Source organism: Micropterus dolomieu, linkage group LG10 (assembly GCF_021292245.1).
Source record: "Micropterus dolomieu isolate WLL.071019.BEF.003 ecotype Adirondacks linkage group LG10, ASM2129224v1, whole genome shotgun sequence".
Taxonomy (NCBI): Eukaryota; Metazoa; Chordata; class Actinopteri; order Centrarchiformes; family Centrarchidae; genus Micropterus; species Micropterus dolomieu.
The window spans coordinates 7,304,790-7,329,697 of record NC_060159.1 but is presented as its reverse complement, the minus strand read 5'-3'; the positions used below and the strand labels follow the sequence as shown (position 1 = coordinate 7,329,697).

The window sequence follows — 24,908 nt, the reverse complement described above, 5'->3', positions numbered from 1 at the left end:
TTGGATGAAATCTGAGCAGATGCAGAGGTCTCTGTCTCATGAGGCAGGGCAGAGTACCTGTAAAGTGCTTGCCAGTGTGCTGATCTTCTCGGAGATGTCTGTTGCTCGACCATCACCTCCACTCCCACCGGCTCTGCCCATTTCCCGTCCAGGTCTGCGGTGGGCTTCACGACCCCGAGGCCGTTGCACCCTCCTCCTGTCGTATGAATCCGACTCACTGGATGTATCCATAGTTTGGGAAAGGGCAAGTGGAGGAGACGAAAAACGGCTGACTGGGCAAATCTGACGATTTGGCTTCGTCCGCGGAAAACGTTAACTGTTAACTACAACGTTAATCAGATTAACGAACAAACTGGGCGGTTTTTGAGCTTTCTTTACAATATATATCGTTCTCATAGCTAGCACAAATGGGCGACTTGTTACCATAACAACCAGTGAAGACAGAAAGCTATCTGACAAGCATAACACTACAATTCAAACTGTCCTCTTCCTAATAAATCACAGTGCCGGGCATTGTTGTTGTGAGTGATGCTTCCCCTGGTTAGCAACAAGTGGCGACTACTGTGAACGTTAGCTAGCTGACTCAACGAAAGCCAACTAATTTACCGCAAAAACTGCATAACACTGCAAATACCCAGCGGAGACAGCGAAAATAAATGCTGCCATTACAATGCGTTACAAAAGAGCCGTTGGTTTGTCGATTTGGAAGTGATAGCTAACAGAAGAACAACCCCCAGCTACACCGTGCTATGGCAACTTGAACTAGCCGCGTCTGAGCAGGAAAACAACGGACCACAGCGGCTCCAAAGGACGCCGGGAACTGTATGCTGCCGACGGTAGAGCTGTGTGGGGATGTTTATTTGTGAACTACATTGTCCGAAGGTAATGCGTTTGCGCCTGTGATGCCGCTCTTCAGTTAGAAAAGTAAAGAAAAGGAAAACTAAACTGTTAATAAGAAAAGAGAAGAAACACCTGAAATAAATTGTGAAAACAATATAGCCTACTAAATATAATAAAAATATATATTGACATGGATAGACTATTAGTGCAACTTATATTTTACAAAATCAACTAGCTATATATTGAGCATAAAATAGACATAGAAATATACTGCAATAGACAGTTTACCATAATCATTTATAGAACAAAATACAATATTACACGGCTGGGGGAAAAAAAAAAGAAAAAAATATTCTCGAGTCTAACACAAGAGTGCCTCAGAAGTCCACCCTCCCCTCAAGTTGAAGACCACCTCCAAACCTACCACAGAGCTGCAGCTGTCCGTCCTATACAGCATACCCACCTTCAAAACCTCACAGAAACTCCTGGGGCCCTGTAAAGACAACTGAGCATAACACTGCAGTGCAGCACCACTGAGGATTATACACCAGACACCAATACTAGACAGCCTTACTTAAATTGATACATAGTATTTTAGTGTTGTGGTGGACATCAAGAGGACTATCAGGTGGAAAAATAGAAGTCAGTCTGGGGATATTTTGAAACGAGCAGCAGTCCAGCATGCAGGTGATAACATGTGCGTTGTTTACGCTCGTCACTCTCCCTATCAGCACCGTGTCGGAGGCTGACTCCTGCCCTGCTGTCTGCGAGTGCTCTGAGTGGAAGAGCCACACAATCTCCTGCTTTGACATTGATATTCTTCCCAGGTTTCCAGCAAGCACGGAGACACTGTAAGTAGGCGTACAAAACGCATCTGTGAAAGCGATTCTACTGGTTTTTTTTCATGCATTTTGAATGTAAAGTGCACTCAACCCCGAGGGAAAATCATTACAATATCATGAATATTCCTTCAAAGTGTTCCCACAGGGATTTTGAGGCTGTCTGTGATGTTAAGTAGTTATTCAATTTTCAGGTAGTTTTTCCCCCCCGTCTATTATAGTATTACTAACAAGCTATGTTCCAGTTGTCAGTGTGACTTGTATTCTTGATTTCATATATGGCCAATCTTGAAATTCATTTAGGAACACTAAACTAATAAATAATTGATAACTGGAAAATAGGTTTCAGTGACTGCAATGATTAATTAATTTATTTAGAAAGATAAACTGAACCACTAATCCACCATTATAAAAAATACTATACAATAAAGCACTTACATGTAACTTAATAGGTGATAAAGACAACATAAATGCCCCAAATATGATTTTCTTTGATTTGTGGTTGGTTCGGGTTTAGTTGTTTTGTTTTATTTGCCTGCATTAATTGTTCCTAAGTCTTGCCATTGTAGTCATACTATAGGTCTATTTAAGATGTGAGGACAGATGGAGAGAGAGACAGTGACAGAGAAGAGGCTACCCAGAACACAGATGTCCAGTTCAGAGGATTTCACCGAACACTGCAGGGTATTAAAACATTAAATGGCTCTGCAGGTACACACTGCAGATATGCACTGTAGACATTGTTGAAAACAACGGTGGATGCTCCTTACTTGCTTAAAACTTACTGCCCACTACATCTAACTAGCCCTGCATTTTAGGAAATTATAGGAAACCAACAAGACTACCCTATACACTAGGCCTACACACATCATGCCTACTTCCCTTTTCCATGAACAAAAAGTCTTTCCTGTAAGAGTAATATAACAGTATTATTACTACCAGCTAATGACTATTTTCCTGATTGATTTTCATTTGATTATTTTTTTGCTTGCCTGTTTTGTCCAGGAAACACCCCAAATCCAAAGATATTCCATTCACAGTAAAATAGCCAACAGTATATAGTGGAGAAAAGCAGCATGTTATATCCAAGGCCCTACATCTTATTTCACTCATGTGCTAACTAAACGATAAATCCAAGATAAAAAATTAAAAACCTTGTCAATGCCATTAGCATGTAGAAGAGGCTATTTTGTTATTGACTCCGTTAACAGTGGGCAATTAAACCAACAGAATTGTAAGAAATGGATGCAACCAACAGCTGATCTGTGTGCAATCGCTCATCTTGTTATCTGAGACCCCAAAGAATCTGGCAAGAGTCCTGGGAGCCGACATGATGTAATATGTCAGGGTCACCTCTGAAAAATGTAGTGGTGGCTTTTACACTTCCTAAATTGCTTAAGTACAGGGTGAAAATTATGCAATAGAAAGCAACCAGTTTACCATGGCCTTGAGTGATGGAAACACATGCCCTTCAGAGGGACTCAGTGGCATGTGTGGAAACATAGACCTGGAAAAGCTAGAAAGGCATATTTCCATTGAAATCGCCATAATTGAATTATAAATCAGATGGTACTGTTATATTGTATCAACTGAACTTTTGGTGACATTAAAATATTAAACACCGTTTTCCTATATGAATTGCCGTGAAATGACAGCCATGGCCCCTGAGCATAAACCATACTGATGTTGTTCCCCTGGCTTTTCCTCTACTGCCACCATGTGGTTGACATGTTTTGGTTTTGAGTGAACTGTCCTGACATCATCAGTTCAAAATTTCAGTTTGTCCAAAACGTTGGTTTATTTCCATCAGCCTCAGCTGCATTATGTGTTTAGGAGTTGTTAGCTAATGTAATGCATGCTAACATGCTAAACTAAGACGGTGAACATGGTAAATACTATTGCCTGCCTGCCTAACATCAGTGCTAAGGAGAAGGTTATGCTCTATGATAATCCTCATTCCTCCTTTACAGTTTAGTGGAACATCTATCCATCCCAAACACCACTTTGCATCGCCTCCAACAGCACCCATCACATAAAATTATCTCCCGATCACTGCCCCAATTCACATGTGCACGTGCCCCGATGTCCCCGACTAATTTCTCACATTCCTGCCCTAAGTTTGCCCAGAGCTCTCCAGGAGGATAGAAAGACATAAAAGCATGCCACTAAACACTGGACTGACACCCCTCCTGATAAAAATATCTGGAAAATAAGACAGAAATAGACTTCGTATTGAGCTGGATGTTCTAGCAGATGAGGCGTGAGGAAGTTGGATTTCGTTGTACCCACATTGAGGAATGAATGACCCTGATGCCCTGGTCAGGCCAATCCAGGCCTACTGAGCCACTTACTCAGCTTACAAAGGTAGTGTGTCAATCGCTTCTGAAAAGTTCAACATTTTGGGAAATATTATCTGCTTTCTGAATTACGTGAAAAGGTTGATGCTGCTGTCAACTCTGTCTGTTAAATTTGAAGCTTCAGGTAGCAGCCAATTAGCTTAGTTTAGCACAAAGACTGAAAGCAAGGAGAGACAGTCCAGTACAAAACAAAAACTTTGAAAATGCCTCACCAACTTTCTGCACTAATTCTGTTATTAACATAAGAGTTTGGTTAAAAATTATTTTGTGGAGGAAAATGTGTAAAAGTTCTATTTACAAAACAAAATGTGAATGCAAAGCAGACGTCTGTGTGTGAGTGTGCATATGTGGATACTTAGAGTTTGGAGATTGTGTGTGTGTGTGTGTGTGTGTGTGTGTGTGCGTGTGTGTGTGTGTGTGTGTGTGTGTGTGTACTTGTGGAGGTTACTCCATGTGTCACTGGGAGTCAGAGAGGTGGAAAGGAAAGCACAGACACGCTCTTAAAAGCCTGCGTAGCGTGACTCTTGACTGTGTCTGGACGATGCATTCAAATACAATATTTACCTTTTACAGCACATTTCTCAAACACCCAGAGAGTTCCATTTGAGAATAATTAAGAGGAAAAAAGACTTCAAGGGAAAGCGGGAAAAATGCAGTTCCAGTCTTTCAAAAACCTCTGAATTTTTGGACTCGAGTTTAAACGTGATAACTTGTGATGTTCGTAGTCCCTCGACCACTCATCTAATAAAAAATGTCTGATGAGTGAAATCCTAATGCTGTTTCGTGAATGGTAACAGATGAGCACTGGGATAACTTGTAATATAAGAAGTGGGACATTGAACATCATGAGCTGTAGCTGAGATGACTGGAAATACTGACTTTTTCCAAGCTATTAATTTGTACCAATGGATCGTGTAATGGAAATTGTTACTGTTACTTCACATTCTGCAATAATTAGGTCATATATTTATGAGAAAATAAATAGAAATGTAATCTTTTATAAAACCCAGAATAAAAATAATTTGAAATAGATAAATAAATCATTTTGCACCACCACCTGTCCTAACCACTTTCCATTTTCCTTCTACATTGATAGCAAATGAATCAGAACATCGTAACAGAAAAATGCAGTTAAAAAGTAACTCTGCGGTGTGTAGTCAAGGATTCTGACTGACTGGGAGTTTACGCTGAATCACAATGGAGAAAGTGCAGGTTGAAATGTGCTGCGTGTAACAGCCCCTTAGACTCAACAGAACATTACTATAGAATATGACAGAGCCCATAGTAAACACCGCTTTGTTGTCAATCCAATGCTGACAATATTATAAATTACGTGGCTTCTCTCAACTTCAAACTCAATTCCCAACATGTTTGTTTTCTCAGGTTTTTATCCAAAATGACAAATTGGGGGAGTGATTTTCTCCTTAAGACTCTAAGATGTGCTCATTGGTCTTCTCCCCGCGCTCCTGGGGGAAAAGGCATGCTGGTTATTTGTGTTTGAGTGCGGCAGCAAAACACAGCGGTTCTGACAGGAGTGTTTGGTGTCAGGGTCTGCTCTGTGTCCCTCTGTTTGTTTGAGTTTGTCAAAGCGTGTGGAGGGTGCTGTGCTCCCGTGTCTACTGACTGACTAACCCCCCACGCATGTGAGCGTGATTCAGACTCATGGGTCACATCTAAGCCTCTGAATTCTTCTATTGTTCCTCTGATGAACCAAACGTGCATGGAGATGGTGGCTTTGGCTGAGGAACTTTTTATACCTGTTTCCAAATGGATTCACACACTGTTGCCGTTTGAGACAGGATGCAGCGGAAAAAAATCTGAATGTGCATCCTACTGCAGGGTGGCCGTGGAATAAAGCATGACACCAACACATGTGGCTACCATCTTAATCTCTTTCCTCTATTATTATGTTGTGATTCCCAAGTCTACAACAACAACATCTGCAGCAAGATCACAGGAATGCAATAGCAGATTTTCACTGGTAAAGGTAAAAGCGCCCACAATGTACTCTAAAAAGTCAGACATTGTGGGAGATTGCATATTTCAATCTGTTGAAGAGAGTTAGTTGATATGATCAATCACTCACATTTCTGCATACGGTACTAAATAAGAATCTATAGCCAGCAGCTTCATAAGCACAAAGACTGGAAACAGGGGCATACAGCTACCCTGGCTCTGTCCAAACGGAACAGAATCCATGTAACAGCACCGCTGAAGCTCACTAATTAACACATTATATCTTGTTTGGTAAATCAAGAGCAAAAATGACAAATTCTTTTTGCAGCCAGCAGAGACTGAAGGAATGTACTGCTCAGACTGGCACATTACCCTTTGTAAAACCACAGCATGCTCTTACATGTTTTTGTAAAGATTAAAAAAACACGATACAACATGTTAATTAGTGAATTTAGAGGTGCTGGTTTTTACCTTAGACAGAGCCAAACTAACTGTTTCCCCTGCTTTTAGCCTTTATGCTAATGTAACGGTAGCCAGCTAGGCTGTGCAGAGAGGAGCCATCCACACATTTAAAACGAATACAGTCTCCATCCACACCAGCGTTTAAGCTGCGATCAGAGTTGATCTCTATATCGTCTATATTAAAACGAATGAAAACAGACATCTAGTGGCCGTTTACGTACACTGGACGTGCGCATGCCGGTTTAAACATGAATCAGATGGTCTCTCTCTTCTTTAGTTACAGAAGATTTGGTGAAAGAATAAAGTACTAAAGACGAAGAACCGCACCAAAATGCCAAATCAAAAACTATGTTAGTAGCACTGTGTTTCTGCTTTGCCTGACTTATGAAACCCAATCAGAGAACCAAACTTGAGCGTCTGCATCATCGTTTCTAAAGGCTTCCGTTTTTGCTGGTCTGCACTAAAACGCTCTCTGGATTTTTAAAACGAAAAACTGGGTCAGCAGCGTTTTCAAACTTCTCTGTTTTAGGTCATTGTTTTCGCCGTTTTTGTCTGGATGGGAAGTGCAAACATAGCAAAAGGTCTCCCTTTTAAAACGAAAAGGCAGTAGTGTGGATGGGGCCTGAGTAAACCTCACTCCCCGACGCCGCTAGCACCCGATGCCAGCGCCAGTGGGTTTCAGCCTCCTCATTAGCATGTTCAACTCACACGCCCGAGGTTGCAAGTGTGAGTCTGAACTGTGCAGTACAACCTCTACACTACATTAAGCTAAGCTAACCATCTCCTGGCTAAAGCTTCTTATTTAGCCTATCGTACAGACATGAGAGTGATAATTTACATGTGTATTATCCACTGCCCCATCACCACCCCACGAGAGTAGTATTGATCTTGGGATCTAACACTTAGCAAGAAAGTAAAAAACACTGAAAAATGTCAAACTATTTGTTTTTGAAGTTCTTATACTTTGAAAAAAAAATTGAATTATCTCTTCATTTTACTCAGAAACTTAAATTAAACTAAAAGGTTTAAATGTAGGATTATAGAAAACATGGATAACATTCTAAATGATTTTCTTTGTCATAACTTAACCCTTGGTTTTACAGTGTAATTGTAACACTGGGTACTAATTTATCCTCAGCAATGTGGAGGTTATAGTCTATGCATCTCATACGTAGGTCCTAACTTTCTGAAACATAAGTCCTAAACAGACCCAGACATTGTTTGATTTGGCTGCCAGCACAGGTCCAGTCAGATCCAAGTCTTTGTTTTTTCCCATGTTCCTAGAATTGGGAGTCTTTTTCACCATTTGCTTCAAAGAAACCTTTCATTTGATTCTGAAATGTATCAGTGTTGGGCCTTTATCTATCTTTCCCTTTTCCCCCACCTGCACTCTGTCTCCTTCTCTCTTCTCCTTTAGATCTCTTCATGTCCAGTATTATTGGACTGAATTGTAAAGACAGCATTTTTTATATCTGGAATTTCTGATAACAGAATTACTTTCATTACAAAGAGAATCGTGAGCATTTCTACAATGCCATATTCAATTTTCTTGTACTCTGAAAGTTTCCAGATGCAAGATTTTAGCCTCGCTCATTCAAGAAATTGTCATTTTACAAGAAGTTATGTGGCAGACTTTTTCATGGCCAAGGCCAATTGCCAGACAACCAGGGGACACTCCAGCAAGTGCTCCAGACCAGGAAATAGTCTGGTACATTTCCCCTATGTAAAATCATCGCCTTTTCAGCTAAAACAAACACAAATTCATGTGCTAATTATCGAGGTGCTGCAAGGCAAATGCTGTTACCTTGGACTACCTGTTTCCAGTCTTTATGCTAAGCTAAGTGTGAGTGATCTTCTCATCTAACTCTTGGCAAGATAGCGAATAAGCGTGGTTCCCAGAATATCTAGCAATTCCTTTCAAAATGTCAAAGAACTGCTTGCTAATGACAAAAGGTCATGGAAGATGTTGAGAGTAAAATGTGTTTGCGACAACTAAAATGCCCTTCTTTATCTTTTAACCAGATGGCTTTTTGAGACCCGCCTTTCATCCGTGCCAGCAGATGCTTTTGCCAACATGGTCAACATCTCAAGGATGTGAGTAGGCAAGTTATTCAGTGGGATTTTTCCATTCAAGGCTTGGACACTTTTCATGAACTGCTATTCAAACACAAACCCTTCACAGTTGCTCTCATCCACCTGTTGTCTTTCAACCGTGTTGTTTAAAAAGTGGGAACATGTCCCAGTTCCAAACTGCCCACCTCTTTCATTTTTGTGTCCCACCCAAGCAGATGATATGCTCTCTGTTTAGTATCACTGCTGGTTCCCAATCACAGCTGGAAGCGCGAACACGTTCCTTCAATAGGAATGTTGCTCCTTCAACCACAGCGGGGATTGGACATTAGCTAGGTATTCCAGCAGAGCTTTTTGGGCGTGTGGTGATTTTAGACTCCCAAAAGAGGTGATTGTCTCCGTGTAGAGGCAAAATATACACTTGAGCCTTGATCCCCAGCCGCTGAGTCTGACGTCTGCGTCCAAGTCATGCGTGAAGAGAGACGGAGGTGGATGAGATGTTTTCTGTAAGCCTAGCCAGGAGTGCTCACAGCTTGTGTTTCCATTGACTTTGTTTGTTAACCAGAAAAAATTATAGACTTCATGACAGAAAACCAACAAAACGAGTCAAAAAACCAACAAAAAAGAGTCAAATTCTTGAAAAGCTCTTTTATTAGTTTGTGAACATTGAGATGTGCTTTATTAAGTGCCTACTAAGTACATAAGAATTTATGTTATGTGTTTTTTTTTCTAGTAAGTAAGTCATTCTTAAGGTTGATTGAGTTTATTTAAAGAGTATACTTGTTACCAAGTAATAACAAATGGGAGCAGAGTGACTGATGACTGGGTAATGTATATGTGAGGTGCATACCTGTAAAATTACCCATGACTTTGGAGGCTCTAGACAAGGTGGGTTGATAAATTCAGGAAAGACTCGCAGGGTTTAGGATAATTTTTAGAGCCACACACTCAAACACATTTATGAAAACATGTCTTATATTTCGCTTGCCTGCTGGTACAGTACCTTCATTCTTACATGTCAAACAGATGGTTAAAAAAAGATAATTATTTTGATATTACAAAGACAATTTGTACATTAGATTGGTTAAAGCTTTATGTGTTTCTTTTAGATATATATCGGTGGATATGACGCTGCAGAGGCTGGAGAAGCACTCGTTCTACAGCCTGAGGAAAATCACCCACATGTGAGTAACTAAAGGAAAAGGGCATGCTTCTTTATTGATCTTTATTGATTAAGCTGTTCCATTTGCTCTCTGGAGAGAATAATGCTTAATTTTAAAACCTTGCCGGGAGCAAATGGAAGCAAGGAAGAAACACATTAGAAGCATATTTCTCTCCTACACACCACTTACTGCTCCTCATCAGGGCGCTACAGAGCAGTTTTGCCTCACTGGCAGTTATCCTGTTGAGGGATTACTACATGTAAATTAGATGAGAAACAATTCAATTTGATGAAACTACTCATGATCTGGACCATTATTCCCGAGCCTGGTCTAAACAGAATAAGCATGTTAGAGCAGAGAGGCCGAACATCAGCCAGTATTTGGCGTTTCTCCATGTCTTCTGCATGCTCCAGCTCTTGCTGAAGCTGCTCAGGGGGAAAAGTCTAGCAAGGTGCACTCTATTCTCAATTATGGGATAGAGATTTATGGCTGAGTCTCCAGGTGGACCACACACTTTCTAGAAGAACACCTCCTAGCACTTTATGTATTACTGCAAGATTTCCTGCCTATGTGAATGATTTGTTCCAAGTTACAGCATCCTGTAACACAGCAGTTTGTGTGTACGCAATTTGTTTCCACTCTTCAATTACTGTATAAATTGTGGGCATGTGTAGCCGTTCGAGACAGTAACTATAATTAACAGCTACAGTACTGGAATTCATTTCACATGAATTGATGCACGTGTGCGTATCATTTGGCTGTCATTTTTTAATCTTAATTATCCTTGGTTGTAGTCGTTCCTTGTTAGCTGCCAAATTCCAGACATCAAAATACAGACAGAAACAATAATTCAACCCGCTAGCTGAGGGTTGTATCGGTGTTCTGGTGGTGTATTTTGGATCTCCGGGGCCTATTTGCCACTGATTGGTGTGGTGGAGTGCCATACATCAGATAATAGCATCTCTCAGGTTTCCTTCAGGGTCAGACACAAATTAATGCTCTGCTTCCTGTTGGCTGCTTGAGGCCGACAGCAGCTGTGGGGATCCAGGGCTGCAGCCAGGGCTGAGAATTCAGAGGGGGCTGGGTGAAGTTTGTATCATGCCACTATCGAGCGAAATCACTAGTTTCAAAAATTCTTGTTTTTTTACCGGAAAGCAAAAGCTGATAATTGTTTATATAGATAAACCTCAGTTTTGGTAATCTATTGGCAAATGATACAGTGCAATGATCATCAAACTATACATACACACAGTTCATGAAAACTACATTCACTGTCATTTGTGGGAAAAGCAACTGGCACAAAGGAAAGTATGTCTTGCAGCAGCACCAACAGCAGTTAGCATGTGCAGGAAATTAATTGGGTGTTAAAGCTACAATAATCAATATTTTTATATTAACCTTGGGTCATAGTCTAATGTGTAAATGTGAAAGGACTCTTCAGTGACAAATGATTAAAAGACTCTGCAGTTTCCCTCAGCTCAGTGGAATATAACGTTTTTAAGCTGACCTTAATAATCTTTATTTCTTTTCCAGTCACAGAAGGTTACTGTTTTCTGAAAAAAAGCTTGATAAACACCCTGTACACTATATCTGCTCAACAGATGACAGACAAACAAAGTTAGCCACTAGTTAGTGAATACAGTGAAGCATTTAGCAGCTACAGAGATAGATTTTCCTCAAGAGTTGGTGGAGACCAAAACAGAGTTAAAAGAAGAGAGAATATTGGACTTACATTTACCTGGTAGCCAGAAACATGACTCTAAATGAATGTGAATGCTACCCTGCTGGATGCCTAAACTGGCAACAGTTTTCCAAACATTAACAATTTTATATGGTGATAATATGCCATTGTTGATTTTACAGCTTGTCCATCTGCCCCAAACGGGCCAAAAAACAAACAAACCAATAAATGCTGCTTTAATATGACCTCATGGATATAATGTAGAAATGATGACGTACGTAAACACTGACAAAACAGTAGAAGAGACTCTTCATATGCAAAAGGACACTTTTTTATTCATATATCAGCTGTGACAATGTTTGAAAAAACATCAAATAGAAGAGAATGTTTTGGTGCTAAGAGCATCATTGGCACTATTAAACGGTCTTATAATCAATATCAGTCTTTTCTTTCACATTTTTCACTTTGTCTTCCTTTGACATATGAAATGAATTGATTCTCTTTTTGCATTTGAACAGCCTCTTCTACCTTTTTTGTGCAGGGAAGGACATTTTCCTGTGTGATGATGGTACTGTTTGCCTTGGCTACATGAACCTGATTCTACTTTAGGCTGGATTCAAGAGCACAAACCTTTTCAGATTGCTTAGTTAACATGACCAGCCAAAGTCACCATGAAAGACCGAAGAAAGAAAAGAACACCCACTGAAACGCAAACATCATCAACAGAAAATCTAAGTAAAAGGAAATCAGATTCCCAACCGCACTGATTGACTGACCTTCTGGAGTTCAAAGAGTTGTGACAAAGATTCACCACACCTCCTTGGCTCAACCAACTCAGGTGCTGTCCCTTAGGAGTTGTATAGTATGCTGGACAGACAATGTAATGATTATATTAGCTGATAAAACTCCCCTCCAATGTTTCAGTGTAGCTCTAGTCTTTATACTGGGGAGATGAACATCTCCCACTCAGAGACTTCCATTGACCTGACCACGTCTGTCTGCTGGGCTGAGTGTGGTTTACCAGGTGTGTGAAGAAGGGCCAGGGCACACGTTCCAGGGCACCACATGGCTTCAGACAGCAGAGAAAGGTGTTCAGTCCAGCCCAGGGCGGACCAGAGTAAACACACTAATGAAACACTAATTGGACTCTACTTCCGGCCCTGGCTGTCTGCACCGAGTTTCCCTTCTCTTGCACACTGGCATGCACCTTGTCCTGTTCTGTCAGCAGGTTTTAAGTCTGTCTGTTGTCTTGTCTTTTCTTTCAGAGAGATACGTAATGCAAAAAGTCTGACCTACATTGACCCAGAAGCGTTTAAAAATCTCACAAACCTCAAATACTTGTGAGTATTTTCCATTGCATGTTATTTTTCTGAAAACAAACAAACAAAAAAAAATATTTAAAGTGCTTAAGTCTGGCAATAATTTAGGCATTGTGATCTATTCAGAGGATTGTGTGTATATCCGTATGGGCAAGACTGAGCCATGCTTCATTTGAGTTTAATGCAATGGTACAGGTCAACTTCAGAAAGGTGACTGCAGACACTGGTCATTATAGAAGAAGTTCAACTTATTTGGCCTGAGAATGAAATATGTCAGTGTTATTTAAATTAAGTATAGGTTGTTTCCTTTAGCAGGACAAAACTGGCTTGTTACTAGACAAATAGAAATTTTTATTAAATTATGTTGTCTAATAAACTCTTTAGGACTTCTTTTGTAATAGCAATGCTCATTATAATTTTGCATTGCACTGTTGTCTGATGTAATCCCACAGAGGATTAATTATAAGAAAATCATATACCATTTTTCAAAACATCTTTAAGGGAGCTTTTGTAGTCTCTGTTGTATCTCCTGTATGTCCTAACTATTTCTTACCTCTTGCTATTCAGAGGAATTTTCAACACTGGCCTAACATACTTCCCTGACTTGAGAAACATCCACTCTAATGACATGAACTTCATACTGTAAGTTGCTATAACTTTACATATTTGAAACTGAGCACACTCATTAATATTTATGCCTGCTAAAACTGCTACTTTAACATCAGCAATTCGTTGCCACATTAATTCAGAGCCATTACTCTAACTATCAAAAACCAACAAGACTGTCAGCAAGATGATTAGCCATTATCAGCTTTTTTTAATACACTATATTATATTCTGTAAGTAGCAGAAAGATGGATGGGTTCTTCCACTGCAAAGAGAGCTTTTAGGTTTTCATACTTTTCTTTTTCTTTTCCACTTAGATGTTTATCCTCCTCTGTATACCATGTAAGAAGCAAGTAGCAACATTTTTGTTTGGAACATAGTATTGTAGGGATTATGGGAAACGTGGTCTCGATTTTGAGAAATACAACCACTAACAAGACCATTTCCCTTCATACATCTGTGTGTGTTATTGATAGAGAAAAAGTAAAATAAGCATAGTTTGTACTTTCTGTGTGTGTGTGTGTGTGTGTGTGTGTGAGAGTGTGTGTGTGTGTGTGTGTGTGTGTGTGTGTGTGTGTGCTTATGGGTGCATCTTTGTTTTTGATTCAATAGCATCTGACTTTCCATGTATAACCCACTACATGAAATGAGCCACATGTACACACATATCTTCGTGTCATCACACTCTCAACTCTATCTAATTTAATTTTCCCACTGAGCCATAATACATGCATCAGCCTCATCCCTCCCTATACCACGTTCCAGTGAAAGGTATTTATTTACTACACCACTTCATTTCCTCTCTATTCGGCGTCTCCTTTGCAGGGAAATTGTTGATCATCCTCACATCACTGAGATCCCGGCCAACTCTTTCCATGGCATCACCAGCGATGTGCTGACAGTGTAAGATATCAGTAAGAGCAACCACATGCATGCACACGTGCAGATACGCACATGTAATGTACAAAAAAGTAACGGCTCACACTTATTGTAATTACATGTATATTTGTATCATGCATTTTTTCACAAACTAGATAGAAACTATATTACACTTCTACAACTGTAATACATAGTCTGTGCCAGTTTTGTCCTTTATCGCTAAATCCAATCCAAACCCTAATATAGCCACTAGAAGAAGTGGGGATTGTTGCCAAAATTACCTCACTTTATAAACATGTCCTCACCCTGAACTCACTTGAATCTCACAAACATAGCAAAAACAAGTACACAGACACTCACACACGACAGGCAATCATGTGTATGTGGTTAGGTTTGGGAGCAAGCGAAGTGGGTTAGCAATTTTAATCTACAAAACAGCGTGTAAGAGAAAATGTTTTGCTAAAAACCTCAAAATTGCACAGACAGATTAAACCTCACCATAGAATGTGAAATAAGTAGGTCCTACTTATCTCTGTCAATGCTGCGCAGAAACGTATAAAGCTGTTGTTACTTTTAAAGTTCTTCTTTTGTTTCAGGATGCTGTATGGGAATGGCTTCAGAGAAATCCAACATCACGCCTTTAATGGGACCAAGCTAGATCAGGTGTAGGTATTGTTATGAGAATTGCTTAAACACCTTGTTTAATTAATTTCATACCTATTTTAGGAATAGTTTGACATTTTGGAAATATGTTTATTCACTTTTTTGCTGAGAATTAGATGAGACGATAGAAACCACTCTAATATATGAATGGTAAATTTGAAGCTAATGTCTGAAAGGTATATGAAGCTAAATAGAAAGTCTGAATGGCAAATATGAAATATGAAACAGCCAGTAGCCATTAAAAAATTGTTCAGAAGTTTGAGACACATAATCAGAGCAGTGTTATAGTGTTGTTACTTGTGTATTAGGTTCAAGGGTTATTAATTATTCACTTGATAAGCTTTCATTGTTTGATCTTTCACTGGGGCACCAGAATAAGTAGAATTTGTAGGTCTTACATTTCTCAGAAATTTGGTTGCTCACTATTTTGCCTGGATTAAATCATTTCTGACATCTGGCATGTGTATTTCCTTACCCAAAATTGGACTACAAAAGCACTGGGATCACAGTTTGGTCTCTACAGACCTTCTCATATATACTCAAAAACGGCCTAAGCCCAGCTCTTGATTAGTAAACTGGAGTTCTCATGGGAAAATGTGTGTCCAAAAGAGGGTATCAGGAAGTCTGCATTGGACCCTACATCTGTGTCATACTTGGAAGAAATCAATTTCATAATTTTATATTCAATAGCTTCAGTAGGATAAATTATGAAAGAATGGGTAAGCATTGCTTCCTTTTCCTCTTTTGTCGCAACATGTTTTCTTTCTTCTTGTCACCCCCTGGACCAGAATCCTGCATATTCAGGATATGAGGTATTAATGAAATTAATTTTAGACCCCATCTCTTCTTTTACAACACCTACACACATCCCAGGTCCTTATAAGAGACTAATTAAGCCATTGGTCTGTGACCAGTGAGTCTTTGCTCATGGGTGTTTGTGTTGGCGCCTGATCTGCTCTGAGAGGAGATCTGATCCCAGCACAGCCTGACCAAGACAAACACAACCCGCACAGGTCTATTATCCTTATTAGATTTAAGGGATTCAGGGAGATGTGTAGTGAGGGTGCAGTGTGTTTAAGGAGTATGCCATCACATCTTATACTGTATAATTTGAATCAACAATGTGAGTGAGACCTTTTTCTGTCGTGTTTCACCCCTCAAATGAGAGAAAATAAACGAGTGCAGTGATGAGGCTTGGGAAAAGATTATGCCATGCCTCCCCTCTGTCCGTCTGATTGAAATGTGAGGGATAACTTTTCTCTTAATAAACTTCACTTTGTGCTTTCCTGTCCAGCGACCTTCACAGGAACAGGGATCTTACCAAGATGGATGAAAGGGCTTTCGCGGGCACCATCAGTGGCCCCATGCTGCTGTAAGTACCTGAAGGGTTGAAAATTGAAGCCACTCTTATTAACTGTTGGTAATTACACGCAATTCTTAACAAACATACAGAACCTTTAAATCTTGGACTTAATCATCCCCAAGATGTGAGCCACTGTACTTTAAACTCAAAGCCTAATATGTTGTCTAAATAATAATTAAATTGATACTTTTAATAAATTGTATCTTGGTGGAATATGGTTTTGGTTACACATATTACTTGTATTTGCAACCTGTAGTCTACATTAAAGCTAAACACATGTATATACTGCTACTGCTACAGCCTTATTTGGTCTGTTATTAACGTTAGCTAAGCATAGCTAATGTTAGCTAATGTTAGCAGACATAAACATAGATAGATTTTGTTACCTTTGGAGAGAGCCAGGCTAATTATTTCCAGCTGTTTCCAGTCTTTTTGCTAAGCTAAGCTAACAGGCTTTGTGCTATAGCTTCATATTTACTGTATTGAAATGAGAATGGCATTGATCTTCTTATCTAAATGTCGGCATGAAAGCAAAGTATTACAGTTTCAATTATATATTTCAAATTTACATAAACCACCTTGAAAGCATATATATCAATAAATAATAGGCCTAGTTTGATATTTTCATCATTCAAACCATGTCAAGTGAGATTTCAACAATTTCCTCTCCATTATGTGCAGACTGGATGAGACATGTCTGTGAAACGGGATAGCATATCATCAAAGAGTAAAAATCATTCCTCCACAGCTGTGTCTTTGACCAGGAAATCTGAAACGCATTGTATGCAACCCTGTGAGGGAGAAACTTCCGACGCTTCTCTGATACTGTCGTCTTTTTTTGCCGTTCTCAAGGTTTTTAAAAGTGTGTGATGCCAAAACCCTTTACCACGGCGATCTAGTTGCTGTTATGGCTCTAATCTAGCCATTAAGTGTCTGGTTAGGTAAATGGGGTTTGTGTGCAGGTCTGCTTCGTCTGTTCCACTGAGGAACATGTCCTGAGTGAGGTCACCTCCATGAGGTCATGAGCTAAACATCTGGGAATGACAAAATCAGGCTGACACTCATAGAGTCTGTGCTGCTTTTTTTTTTTTTTACAGCCTTACACAATGTGCCCCATGAGACGAAAAAATAGCAGAGGACAGAGAAATGCGGAGAGCAAATGGGACTAAAAAAGAACAATTGAGCTCTTAGCAAACATGAAATTGCTTGGCTTATGTTTCTTTTATTTAATAAAATGAATCAGCAAACACAATGACATAGAAGTTTAATGGGTTAGGAAACTAAAGAAAGAAAAATAGAACTTGGCCTCTACTTGGCCCCTGGAAGAGGGAAGTGTCCTGCTGAACAGCGGAATGTCCTGATAATGGGATCACACAGGATGTTGGTGAGATTGTCAATCCCTTGCATGTCTTTGTCCCAATGAGGTTGAGCTGGCTTTTGCATTAAAGCCGAACGAAAGAAATACCACATGTAATAGTTTAAAGATGATGGAGTGAGGAGCTCACTCTACGAAACAGATGGAGGGTGTTGTTTAATCCATCTCTGAGCTCTCTGGTCTTATCATGTCTAGCTTGTCTGTAGATTTGCTGATAGCATGTTTTTTCTGGAGTTTTGAAAGGTGCTGGGTGGTTCAGTTAGTCAAATGAAAGTATAGTACTCAGTATTATTTATTAGCATCCAGTAAGTGCATTCTTACAGGATGTAGGTGTGCATGTTATCAACCATATCAGAGATGTAGCTTAGACCCATTTGTGATCACTCTGGGATTTGGTCACTTCAGTTCCCTACATAAACCTTAGGGGGCAAAGTCCAAACATTTGAAGGTATTCTCATGATCCCACAGATGTCTTCTGTCTCTCCGGAAAGATAGAATATTTGCCAGGTGTGATTGAGTCACAGAGTAACATATGGAGTGCTATAATAATAAATCGGGCTAGGATGTAGCCAAGAATTATTAGGCCATGCATCGGAGGTAGCTCCAGCGTCACCTCCACTTTCCTTCACTACTCTACCATTATTAGAGCCAAAAACTAAAATATATGTACATAATGCATCGTCTTCTTAAATTCTTTCTTTCCTTTTCTACCTTATAGAGACGTGTCTCTAACAGGGATCAACTCCCTGCCGACCACAGGTATGGGTTCTCTCCGGGAGTTGAAGGCGCGCAATGCCTGGGCCCTCAAGAAACTGCCGGCCATCAAAACCTTCAAACACCTCACCATTGCCAACCTCACCTACCCCAGTCACTGCTGCGGCTTCAAAAACCTCAAGAAGAAACGAGGGTGAGCTTTTGTCAATTCTTCATATTGTATTCGTCGAACATACTCATGAGAGTCAGAAAGGTCAAGTGGAGTCATCACAACAAGTGTCTCCATATTGTACAAAAGTCAAACCATGTCCAACAGAATGCTCTTGTAGTCTTTTTTTTCATTTATTTGGATGATTTACCACAGTGAGTGGAGCAGCTGCACTTGTATGGTGTGGATTTTGGCATGGATTGAATCAACTCTCTGACGTGTTTACCTATAACTTCTTAAAGCGCTGCCATAATTAGTGTCACTCATTGCTGTTATTGTAGGAAGAAGGTTGAGCCTGACTAATGATGACTCTCAAAACAGGAATCACTTTTCTTCAAGTAGATATAGAGAGGATTGAAGCCAGGTCTCTATTTTATGTGTCTAATTAAAGACTACAGTATTATTTAATGGATTCAATCTCATGTGTGTGTTTTTCAGCTTTTTGGAGTACATCATCTGTAACCTGACTGCTTTCTACGACCAGCATCACAAGCGTTCTGTGGGGCCCCTCCGCATGCCGTCCCTCCAAGGGGAAAGTGTGGCGGAAACAATCCCAGACGAGGAGCCAAACGATGGCCACCGAGAGAGAGAGTCCCAGCAAGACTGGTGGAGAGGTGACTTCCATGGCAGCCTGCACTACCACGCCTACTTCGGGGGCCAGCCAGATGAGGATGTGGGTTTCGGAGAGACCCTCAAGAACCCCCAGGAGGACACCAGCCAAGACTTTGACAGTCGTTACGATTATGTGGTGTGTGAGGAGGGAGAGGAGGTTGAGTGTGCACCAGTGCCTGATGAGTTCAATCCTTGTGAGGACATAATGGGTTTTGGCTTCCTGCGAGTGTCTGTGTGGTTTGTAAGTCTGCTGGCTGTTCTGGGAAACGTGATGGTGCTCCTGGTGCTGCTCACCAGCCACTACAAGCTCTCGGTCTCCCGCTTCCTCATGTGTCACCTGGCATTTGCAGATTTGTGCATGGGAATTTATCTGCTGCTTATCGCCTCTGTAGACCTGCACACACAAGCCGAGTACTTCAACCACGCCATAGACTGGCAGACGGGCCCTGGCTGTGGACTTGCAGGGTTTTTTTCTGTCTTTGCAAGCGAGCTGTCTGTCTACACCTTGACGGTGATCACTCTGGAGAGGTGGTACGCTATCACCTTTGCTATGCGGCTGGATCGTAAGCTGCATCTGCACCACGCGGCAGCCGTGATGCTAGGTGGCTGGGTCTTCTGCCTGCTCCTGGCCCTGCTCCCACTGGTTGGGGTGAGCAGTTACCAGAAGGTCAGTATCTGTCTACCAATGGACACCCAGTCCACAGTGGCTCAGGTCTACATCTTGTCAGTGCTGGTCCTTAACATCCTGGCCTTTCTTGTTATCTGTGCTTGCTACTTCAAGATCTACTGCGCAGTGCACAACCCTCACTACCGCTCTGGATCCAAGGATACCAACATCGCCAAGCGCATGGCTGTCCTCATCTTTACTGACTTCTTGTGTATGGCGCCTATCTCTTTCTACGCCATGTCAGCTGTGCTGAACCGGCCACTCATCACTGTCTCCAACTCCAAGATTTTACTGGTGCTCTTCTACCCGCTCAATTCCTGTGCCAACCCGTTTCTCTATGCCATCTTCACTAAGGCCTTCAGGGGTGACATATTCATCCTCCTCAGTAAGGTGGGCCTATGTCAGCAGCGAGCACAGCTGTTCAGAGGCCAGACGGTCTCATCAAAGGGCAGCAGCGGTACATCTCAGGTCCGTAGAGACAAGGATAAGTTTAGAAAAGGTGGAAGCGGAGGCCAGGAAGAGGTGCCCATCCATCTGAAGAAGTGCTCTGGACATACCTTTCACCAAGCAGTCTGCCAGCAGACAAGCCCTGAAGAGAGCCAGAGCCTGAACACGTGAGCCTAACACCCAGCTCGAGGTAGTAAAGCAAGACAGGTTCAGGTGGGAGAGGAAAGGCCTTGAAGTGTTTGTGGACAGTTCTGTTTGGATATTTAACAGAAAGCTTCAGTATTCTGTATCTGCTTCAATTTTCAGGCCAAGTTCAGCTGTTTTCACAATTTCGGCTGTGATGATTTTACGGTTCCAGTTGTTGGAGAATATCAAGTGTCACTGAAATATGAGCCCGACTTCATCTCACTTATAGTCCTTTGTATTTGGAGGGACTAGCTAGAATAAAATGGATATTATTTTATAGTAGTAAGGATTAAAAACTCATATATAACTATGAATAAAATGCATTTTTTTCAATATCTTTAATTATATATTGAATTTTATTTCAAATTATATCTAGCTATTTTGGCATTGATATACAAAGAAATATAACAGAAGTAATTCATTTTCCTGTGAAAAGAAGACCTTTCTGAAATGCCCTGTTTATACTCAGTTATTGTGTTCAAGAACAGCCTGCTGGCTCAGTGCCGTTCACAGTGGAAACTTATCCAGTTTACAAAAATATACAAACACTGCATTTCTTATTGTCTTATCAATACCTCTGTCTGTAGTATAAATACACAACAGTGTTTGGTGATTTATGGATGAAAACTGGACACATTGCTTGCGATTTCTTTGGAATTCTTTTGTCTGTTTAGCTGGAACTGAAAAGTAAATATGGACAGGTATAGCATAGGACATTACTGTGATACTGGAAAGCAGACATGAGTGTTTGTACAGTTCAAATTGTACTTGTAAGTGTCTAATACACAAAATTGATGTATCACTTCCTTAGATTCATAAAAATATTTATAACGTTTTTACTTTTGTTCTTTTTAATGTAACGAAATAGTGTTACCTTTACTTTTTTTCATCTTGATCTTGCAAAACAGTTTACAGAGGAACTCCTCATCTCCTGATAGCATGTGATCCAATAACAAAAGTAAACACAAGATATATTTTGATTATTAGCAATTTTCTGCAAATTACAGATAGGTATGATAATCACAAATATATACTGTTAAAGTCTTGTCTCTCCATTGGAATGTCGTGGTTGTTTTTCTAGCACGAACGTGATATTTTTCCATCCTCGTACGGAAACAAGTGACTTATGCAATCAGCAGAGATAGCTTTGCCTTCGCCGGGAGAGCTTAAAGCAAATACAGCTGAGACACGTGTGAGCTGCAGCGCTGTAACTGGTGCGATATTGAGCCATTATGAGTTAAAAGGACACCCTCTGCCAATGGCAGCTTAACATCTGGTTAGCATTTCATCTGCTGGGTGACATTTTTTCAAGGAAATATACATATGAACAGGGGGGACTTTCCAGGAAAGAGGGATGATTTTAGACCTTTTTTAATTTTGTTTGCAAAGTCGTCGTGAAGATATTTGACCAGACTGCTGGACAGTTTGTTTCAGTACAAAAAATATAGTGCAACATTCCCAACTCTATATTACTCTAATGCATTAGCGAAGCATCAGTGAGTTTGAAATGGCTGAAACCTCAAAGCTGGAAGGATTTCTAGTTTTAACATTAAAAAAATGAAGAGTGGCATGTGCTTTCTGTGTTCCAGACTTGACTCAGGCTGTAAATTCCTAACAGACTAACAGGGCATCATTTTCTGTTGAATGTTTTCCACAGCTTCAGTGTCCATCGCTTCCAATCACCCATTAACAACAATCCAGTGTGGACCCTTCAAATGCTAAGCACACAGAGCTGGAGCATGATGTGCCTGGCTGCGTTTGTGAGTGCCTCCTCCCTTCCACTGCCAGTTAATGTTAACTCACAGTTCATACTTGTTTCATGAAAGTGTGCACGTCAAGGTTGATAAAAATCAAAATTGCTGCACAAAATTGCGTGGGTGACTGGGTGAACACGAAGAGACTGGCGCTGGTGACACATACCAGCAGAGCCCTTTGAAACTACACCTTTTGTTTTCTCAGCGCCATCAGGATTATCATAGAAAAATTGTGGGTTGTGAGCCTGTAGGTTCACAACCAAAGCAATAGACAGAAAGGACCGAACGAACCCATAGAGACTGGGATGGATTTATTTTAACATTCTTCATGTAGCTGGTTCTCAGGCCTGCCTGATCATTCCTCTTCCAGTATGTCAAATAAACCTATCTCTGAGCCATTCCTCAAATAAGCAGGGCAGGACCCGATGATGCACCTCGCTAACACCAGATTAGGTTGCTAAACTCAAATACAGTGGGAAGGGAGTCATGAGAAGGGCTGAACAGAGAAACTAAGGTATCTGTCAGGAGATTTAGAATAGGAGGTCTTCAAGTATCCATCAAGCTCTTGTTCCTGGGAACATCAAATCCCTGCATTTATGAGACGTCATCCCTTACGTTATTCCATGGACCAGTAGACATGGACGATCCTCTTGAAGGGTCAAGTTCCTCTCTCTCAGAGAACACTCTTGAGTGACTACTAGACTGAACCACCAAGCTTAAATGAAAACATTTGCCTCTGTGTCATTTTAAGCATAAAATTTAGGACAAGAGTTTTGCGTTTTCAACTGTCACCAAACATTTCACCATGACATGCAGTTGATCCGTGAATGATCTACACCCATACTGGACAATAAGAATCCCACTCTGTGTCTTACCTATTTGTGTGGATGTCTTGGCCATTACAAACTCATTTGCATTGCCCAGTGGAGTGCATGCCGTGTGACCACAATGACTAAATCAGAATGGCATATTGTTCAATGGTCACAAGAGGAAAATCTGGCAAAAGGCCTTTGTCAACAACTAAAGTATTTCAATTATTTAAGTGTGTCAACTTTGGCAGTTGCAATTGGTGGTGAATGGGGCCAATTACGTGTGCACTGATCCTTGCAAATGGCCTGTTCTTGCTACAACTTCATTTTTCCAAGATCTCTTTATAGATACTAAAATGTGCCGGGGCCTTAAGCAACTGAGGTGCACTAAATGTGCAGACTGGCATACTTAGCAAATGTTCTCTTTTTCCAAAGTTGATGGTCATATTCAGCCTTCTGCACATCATCAAGGACGTGTGACCGATCAGCAGAGGTATGGACTCAAATCACACAGCTTGGACTTGATTTAGACTCTTGAATCCAATGACTTTAACGATTTGACGTGTCATCCAAACATGTCTAAAGGCAAAAATGATTATAGATGTTCCGAACGACCACACTCGAAGGCGGGACACACAATCATCGTTGAACTCAAATGCTAACCAGGGATATCTATGAGCACTTTCCTTTAAAGGTATTCATGGTGTTGCACTAATTTGTTCATACAAAAAGTGACAGAGGTCACAGTGTGAAGAATGAAAAAATGAGAGATGTTCAAACCCTGCTTGTCTGATTTCATAAAGGGGATGGAGGAGTGCATCATCACAACATCAAACATCAAACAAGCACTTCATTTTGATCCTACTGCCACCTTTAGACATGACAAAATCAAAAAAGACTTGACTTTAATGAGAACACAGTGTTCTTCAGGTGTTCCATTCATGTGTCCCATTAAGTCATGACAGTGTGACAGTAGGCAAGCATGCACAATACCAGGACCCTGAAACTGAAGCAACTACATGAAATTCAGCCATCATTCATTTTATTATTTACACATGATTTTCCTCCTGTGAGATGTGTGGAAAGGTGTGTTTGGCAATGCTCACCAGCAGACAGGCAAATGATGTCTTGATTTAGGACTCAAGAGTTGAGATTTCCTTGTGACTTTTAAAATAACTTTCTCCCACCTCTGCCTATTGAATGCACTAGATTCAATATGGGGCACTATAAAAGGGATGAGACAATGGAGGAAAACCAGGAAAGGAGGAATCATTAGAAATGGATAGAGGCTCTTTGTCCCAAGGGGCTTGACATTTTCTGAAACTATGGTAAACTCAACATGCCACACAGCCAACAGGCCTGGCCACTACATTCCACTGAAGTCTACAAACGCTATTTTGCCATGCAGCTGATTGGCAGTCACCGTCTGTTAGCTGGTAAGCAGAGAAAGCTATAGAGTCTAAGCTAGACATCTCCAGGGCCTCATTATAAGCCCCATTCACCAGCAGCTCAGACTCTTATGTCTGAGTGCCCAGGAGTAGCAACAGGGCCCACTCCATAAGAAGGAGCCAGGGATACATTCTTCCTCCACTAGGTCTGTTCAGGGCTGAATAACTCTTTGTGATGTGTGATATATTATAGAAGTGACAGCCTGCCTCAAATCCATTTACAATCAAGGGCAAAAATCTCCATGTAGTTTCTGATTTGGCTCTAATCCCAGACAGCACCACACCTTTATCTCATAATTACCCACAAGGAAATACACAGGGATTGTATCAGTTTAGGTAGGAATTAGAGGAAAGGCAGGGAGAACGCCCATGCCGTGCGTACCCTGACAGCCATCCAGACGCTGGATTATGCAGCTAGAAAAGTGGAATTGAAGTCAGGCTGGAGCTGATTCTGGGTCTCACACGTCCATGTCGCATCAGATGTAGTACC

At 40.8% G+C, this 24,908-nt stretch overlaps 2 protein-coding genes across 18 annotated transcripts in view; one reads left to right on the top strand and one right to left on the bottom strand.

Annotated features, from left to right (window-relative positions):
• Positions 1–822, bottom strand: part of cep128 (centrosomal protein 128) — a 49,250-nt gene extending 48,428 nt beyond the window's left edge. For both annotated transcript variants that reach the window (XM_046060019.1, XM_046060020.1), the window contains exon 1: positions 58–822. In XM_046060019.1, coding sequence (XP_045915975.1) covers positions 58–231 — 174 coding nt within the window. In that variant the 5' untranslated portion in view covers positions 232–822. The remainder of the gene's footprint in view (positions 1–57) is intronic.
• On the top strand, positions 451–21,242 carry tshr (thyroid stimulating hormone receptor). 16 transcript variants are annotated; one of them, XM_046060036.1, is made up of 14 exons: positions 451–882; positions 1,572–1,691; positions 2,271–2,363; positions 2,685–4,043; positions 8,477–8,548; positions 9,634–9,708; positions 12,634–12,708; positions 13,255–13,329; positions 14,119–14,196; positions 14,769–14,837; positions 16,130–16,207; positions 18,292–18,480; positions 18,934–19,774; positions 19,889–21,242. In XM_046060036.1, exons 5-14 carry the CDS (start codon positions 8,529–8,531, stop codon positions 20,390–20,392), a joined length of 2,004 nt encoding a protein of 667 aa, XP_045915992.1. In that variant the 5' UTR covers positions 451–882; positions 1,572–1,691; positions 2,271–2,363; positions 2,685–4,043; positions 8,477–8,528; the 3' UTR covers positions 20,393–21,242. The 16 variants fall into 16 exon arrangements, with proteins under 16 accessions (XP_045915992.1, XP_045915991.1, XP_045915993.1 ...); XM_046060037.1 differs by lacking the exon at positions 2,685–4,043 and adding an exon at positions 11,910–12,206 and having other exon boundaries at positions 452–882; positions 18,934–21,242; XM_046060027.1 differs by having other exon boundaries at positions 452–882; positions 3,933–4,043; positions 18,934–21,242.
• The last annotated feature ends 3,666 nt before the right edge of the window (positions 21,243–24,908 follow it).